Source organism: Microtus ochrogaster, chromosome 4, assembly GCF_000317375.1.
Source record: "Microtus ochrogaster isolate Prairie Vole_2 chromosome 4, MicOch1.0, whole genome shotgun sequence".
Classification (NCBI taxonomy): Eukaryota; Metazoa; Chordata; class Mammalia; order Rodentia; family Cricetidae; genus Microtus; species Microtus ochrogaster.
The window spans coordinates 46,978,771-46,984,266 of NC_022011.1; the positions used below are offsets into that span (position 1 = coordinate 46,978,771).

The window sequence follows — 5,496 nt, forward strand, 5'->3', positions numbered from 1 at the left end:
GTAGACCAGGCTGGTCTCAAACTCACAGAGATCCGCCTGCCTCTGCCTCCCGAGTGCTGGGATTAAAGGCGTGCGCCACCACCGCCCGGCTCTCACAGCCTATTTGTAAGTCTGCTTCTAAGGGCCTAACATCTTCCTCTGGCCTCTGTATGCATCAGGCACACATAGAGTACAACATATATGCAAGCAAAAGACCCATACCCATAAAATTAAAATATTTTTTTTTAAAAAAAAGTCAAGGGCCAGCAAGATGGTAAAGGTGCTTGACATTAAACATGACAACCTGAGTTCAGTCCCTGGACCCAGTCCTACAAACTGTCTGCTGATTTCCACACGAGTGCTCACGTGTGAGCATGCACAAGCACACACATACACACACACACTGAATAAATTAAAGAAAGAAGCAAGTCAGGCCCTGCCCACTGTGGACCATGTGAGCTGCTGCGCACTGGCCTGGGAAATGCACACTTGGGGCTGCCCTAAGCCATTCTGGGTCTGTTGAACAGACCATAGTGCAGTATGGGGTCAGCATGCACAAGGCTTGGGGACCACAGGTAGTGTGTCTGGGAAACAGGCAGCACAGGCACGATGGGATGCCGGGAAGCCCAGACCACTGGACTGCTGTTCCTCAGCTGTGCACATGGCTGATGTGTGCCTCTGGGCTTGTGGTGAGATCTAATTCCAGTCCAGCCACTATAATTGGCCCCATGCCCTCCTTCAGCCATATTTAGTGGCATGTGAAACATGTCCCTGTTAAAAGGATACCTCTCAATGGTAGCAATGGTAGCAGCTCCCATCCCATGTTCTTCCACATTTTGCCCTTCCTATTCCTCCATCAAGAGGTCAGGGCTGGGAATGTAGTTCAGTGCTGGAGTGCTTGCCTACCATGTTCAAAGCCTTGGGCTGCATCCCCAACACAACATAGAACATGCATGGTAGCACGTACCTGTAATCCCAGCACTTAGGAGGTGGGGGATAGGAGGATCAGGAGTTCAAGGCCAGTCTTAGCTGCTTAGTGAGTTAGGTAGGGCAGGATGACGCTAGCCTTGTTTCTTCATCAAAGAAATACCTAGTCTGTAGGGGAGCCCTGGCTAGGTCTGCCCAGGTTGCCAACTCTGGTGTGTTCTCCCCAGCACTGAGCCTTCCAAGAGCAGCATCATGCCTTTCCGGGCTCTGAAGAGGCCACTGCAGTTCCTTGGGCTCTTTGAGACCTCCTTGTGTCGCCTCACACACATTCCAGCCTACAAAGTAAGAGGTGGGGGGTTAGAGGGAGGTGGGGGGAGGGGGGCATAGGGAGAAGGGGAAATGGGGAAGAAAGGAAGTGACCAGGTACTGGAGCATGGCTGAGCCTGGGGATTCCATTACCTGGCCTCTTCTGGGTTGTCCTCAACATGTTCCATCTTAGGTAAGCGGTGACAAGAATGAAGAGCAAGTGCTGAACGCCATCGAGGCCTACACAGAACACCGGCCTGAGATCACTTCCAGGGCCATCAACCTGCTGTTTGACATCGCACGCATTGAGCGCTGCAACCAGCTTCTGCGGGCCCTGAAGGTCAGCTCAAATCCCGAGCCCTCAGGCTCCCAGACAGCCCTGCCCTCCTTCTCTGTCCCTCTGCACCCACTCCTGATCCTAGGGGATAGCCTTGCATGCTTCCACCCCTTTGGCAGTGCCTGGCTTCCCTGCCAACTTGTTCAGGCCCTGCCTTAGTTCCTGCTCTGCCCACATCTACCCAGGAGTGCAGGGCTAGGATCGGCCTTTCCCCAGAGGAGCCATGGTGACTAAGAACCCAGGCAGGACTTTGAGCCCCCCCCACCCTGTCTTCACACAGCTGGTCATCACAGCCCTCAAGTGCCACAAGTACGACAAGAACATCCAAGTGACCGGCAGTGCTGCCCTCTTCTACCTGACCAATTCTGAGTATCGCTCAGAGCAGAGTGTCAAACTGCGCCGACAGGTCATCCAGGTGGTGCTAAATGGCATGGAGTCCTACCAGGAAGTGACGGTGAGCCCCTGCCTACTGTGGCCAGCACGCTTTGGCCCAGTAACCCTTCTTGCTTCCCAGGGTATCAGACACGTATGTCGCCCAGGCTTACCTGAACTTAGGTGACCTTTTCCATTTTCCTTGGCATATCCACTGTCCCAGAATCCTGTCCCTGGCATATAAGGGCCCCAGAAGCTAGCTTCAACTGCAGCCCATGGCCACCCCACCTCTGCCCCCTCTGCCCTCTGACTTCCATCCAGATGGGCCACCTCCTCTGCTCTGTCCCTATCACTGATGGGGAGGTTGTTTCTAATACTTTTTTTTTTTGAGACTGGTTTTCTCTGTAGCTTTGGAGCCTGTCCTGGAACTAGCTCTTGTAGCACAGGCTGGCCTCGAAGTAACAGAAATCTGCCTGCCTCTGCCTCCCATGTGCTGGGATTAAAGGTGTGCAGCGCCACCACCTGGCTATTTTGTTTTAATTATATGCTATACTAAAATTTCATGTTTTTTAAAAGCTTTTTTAGAATAACTTTAATAAAAATGAAGAGAGGCAGGTGGATCTTTGTGAGTTCGAGGCCAGCCTAGTCTACAGTGTGAGTTCAAGGAGAGCTAGGGCTGTTATACAGAGAAACCCTGTCTCAAAAACATACATACATACATACATACATACATACATACATACATAAGTATGAAAAGCAAGACAACAAGCCTTAGCTGAGCCTAGTGGTACGCACTTGTAATCCTGGGTCTTGGGAGACTGAGGCAGGGAGGGTAGGAGCCGAAGCTCGTGAGTTTGAATTCAGCCTGGGTCTTGTGGACCCCCATCTCCATCTCAAAAAACTCCAAACAAGAAAGCCTGGTAGCCTGCTCCTCTAGAGGGCCTCCCCAGCTCTGGGTAGCCTTGGCGTGGAGCCTTATTCTAAATCTGTGCCTCCGCTTATCTCCCAACCTGGCCCAGGTGCAGCGGAACTGCTGTCTGACCCTTTGCAACTTCAGCATCCCCGAGGAACTGGAGTTCCAGTACCGCCGGGTGAATGAGCTTCTGCTTAGCATCCTGAGCCCCACCCGGCAGGACGAGTCCATCCAGCGCATTGCTGTGCACCTGTGTAATGCCCTGGTCTGTCAGGTGGACAATGACCACAAGGAAGCTGTGGGCAAGATGGGATTCGTCGTGGTACGTGTGCTTGTCTGCCCTTGTCAGACTGTCCTCTGTGAGCAAGGCCTCAGGAGACCTAGACTGGGGGTAGGAGGGGGAGGGGAGACCCTGGGTGGGGTGGAGGTGATGATTGCTAAGGATCGAGTGCAGGGTCTGGCATGCGCTAGCAAGTGCCCAGCCCTTTGAAGACTTTCTTCCTTCCCCTTTGCTTATTTTTAGTCATGTGTGTCAGTGGGAGCTAGTAGAGGCCAGAATTGTTTGACCCATTTGGAGCTGGAGTTACAGGTTATAAATGGAAGTTTCTGTCCCACCCGGTCCCACAGCCATTCAGTCCTAAATAAACACACTGAGGCTTATATTAATTATAAACTGTTTGGCCTATTAGCTCAGGCTTATTATTAACTAGATCTTACAACTTAACCCACAATTCTTGTCTCTGTTTAGCCACGTAGCTTAGTACCTTTTCTCAGCAAGACATTCTCATCTTACTTGCTCTGCATCTGACTGGTGACTGAATCTTTGCCTTTCCTCTTTCCAGAATTCTCCTAGTCTGGTTGTCCCACCTATACTTCCTGCCTGACTACTGGCCCATAGCATTTTGTTAAACCAGTATGAGTGACAGATCTTTATAGTGTGCAAAAGCATTATCCCACAGCAGTAGGTGGACATAGCAGTCTCAATGGGGCCTCTGCAAGAGTAGTGTGCTCTCTTGACCACAGAGCCATCTCTGCAGAAGAGTTGTTTGTTTGTTTTATTTGGAGACAAGGTCTTTGTGTAGTCCTGGCTGGCCTGGAACTTGATATGTAGACCAAGCTGGTCTCAAACTCAGAAAGATCCACCTACCTCCCCCTGAGTGCTGGTACTAAAGGCATGCACCACCATGACCACTTTAGACAAATTTTGTTTTGTTTTATTTTTCAAGACAGGGTATCTCTGTGTAACCCTGTGTCCTAGAACTTGCTCTGTAGACCAGGCTGGCTTCGAACTCACAGAGATCTGCCTGCCTCTGCCTTCAAAGTGCTAGGGCTGGGATTAAAGGCGTGCACCACCATGCCCGGCAATCAGAAGAATTTCTTTTCTTTTTTTTTTTTTTTTTTTTTTTTTTTTTTTTTTGTCTTTTTCTTTGTGTGTGTGTGTGTGTGTGTGTGTGTGTGTTTTATTCTAAACATTTTTTTAGGGCTGGAGAGATGGCTCAGCCGTTAAAGGCTAGGCCCACAACCAAAAATATAAACAGTTTTTTTAAACTTTATTTAATGTGCATTGGTGTTTTGCCTGAGTGTATGTTTATGTTAGGATGTCAGATCCCCTGGAACTGGAGTTACAGACAGTTGTGAGCTGCCATGTGGGCACTGGGAATTGAACCTGGGTCCTCTGGAAGGCCAGATAGTGCTTTTATCTGCTGAACCATCTCTCCAGCCCCCGAGAAGAATTTCTTAATGTGACTGTTGCTTATGATTGTGTGGCCTCTGTCTTTAAACTGCTTCCTCTAGTTCCATGCAGTAATCCCTGTGGAAAACACCAGGGTTGGCCCTTCCATCACTGTGCTTTCCTGGCCTAGTCTGAAGAAATTTTTAGCCTAGCACAGAATAGGATAAATATGGAAGGAAAGAAAAAGGCAGGAACTAGATGGATCCATTGCCATCCTCACTTATCCCTGGGGACGAGCAGACCATAGCAGGGGAGGGCTGGGTATATGCTTGACTACCTTCAAACAGCCTCCATAAAAGTCTGTAGCAAGCCAGGCAGTGGTGGCGCACGTCTTTAATCCCAGCACTCAGGAGGCAGAGTCAGGCAGATCTCTGTGAGTTCGAGACCAGCCTGGTCTACAGAGCTAGTTCCAGGATGGGCTCCAAAACCACAGAGAAACCCTGTCTTGAAAAACCAAAAAAAATTTTTAAAAAGTCTGTAGCATTGGGCACTGTCAGGCTGTGTCACCTGGAGCAGCCAGTGATTCCCTCTGCTGAGCTCCCGGGCTGTGGGAGCCCTGGCCTCAGGCAGCCTGTCTCCTCTGCCCACAGACCATGTTGAAGCTGATCCAGAAGAAGCTGCTGGACAAGACGGTAAGGAGAGCCTCACATACTTTGCCTCATCCCAGAGGCGTCTGTGCCAGGGCTGGCCATGTGTCCTCAGGAGGACACAGCTGAGCTGCACCACCCCCCCTGCAGTGTGACCAGGTCATGGAGTTCTCCTGGAGTGCCCTGTGGAACATCACAGACGAGACACCCGACAACTGCGAGATGTTCCTCAGCTTCAACGGCATGAAGCTCTTCCTCGACTGCCTCAAGGTAGGAGCCAAGCTGCCACCACCCCACAGGCTGCCACCACCCCACAGGCTGCCCCTCCACCCCACAGGCTGCC

General features: G+C 50.8%; 1 protein-coding gene across 5 annotated transcripts in view; it reads left to right on the forward strand.

The window, feature by feature from the left end:
- Window positions 1–5,496, forward strand: part of Zer1 (zyg-11 related cell cycle regulator) — a 39,852-nt gene that overhangs the window by 28,005 nt on the left and 6,351 nt on the right. For all 5 annotated transcript variants that reach the window (XM_013345923.2, XM_026778724.1, XM_005346148.3 and 2 more), the window contains 6 exons: window positions 1,134–1,248; window positions 1,406–1,552; window positions 1,830–2,003; window positions 2,941–3,156; window positions 5,157–5,198; window positions 5,304–5,423. In XM_013345923.2, coding sequence (XP_013201377.1) covers window positions 1,134–1,248; window positions 1,406–1,552; window positions 1,830–2,003; window positions 2,941–3,156; window positions 5,157–5,198; window positions 5,304–5,423 — 814 coding nt within the window. The remainder of the gene's footprint in view (window positions 1–1,133; window positions 1,249–1,405; window positions 1,553–1,829; window positions 2,004–2,940; window positions 3,157–5,156; window positions 5,199–5,303; window positions 5,424–5,496) is intronic.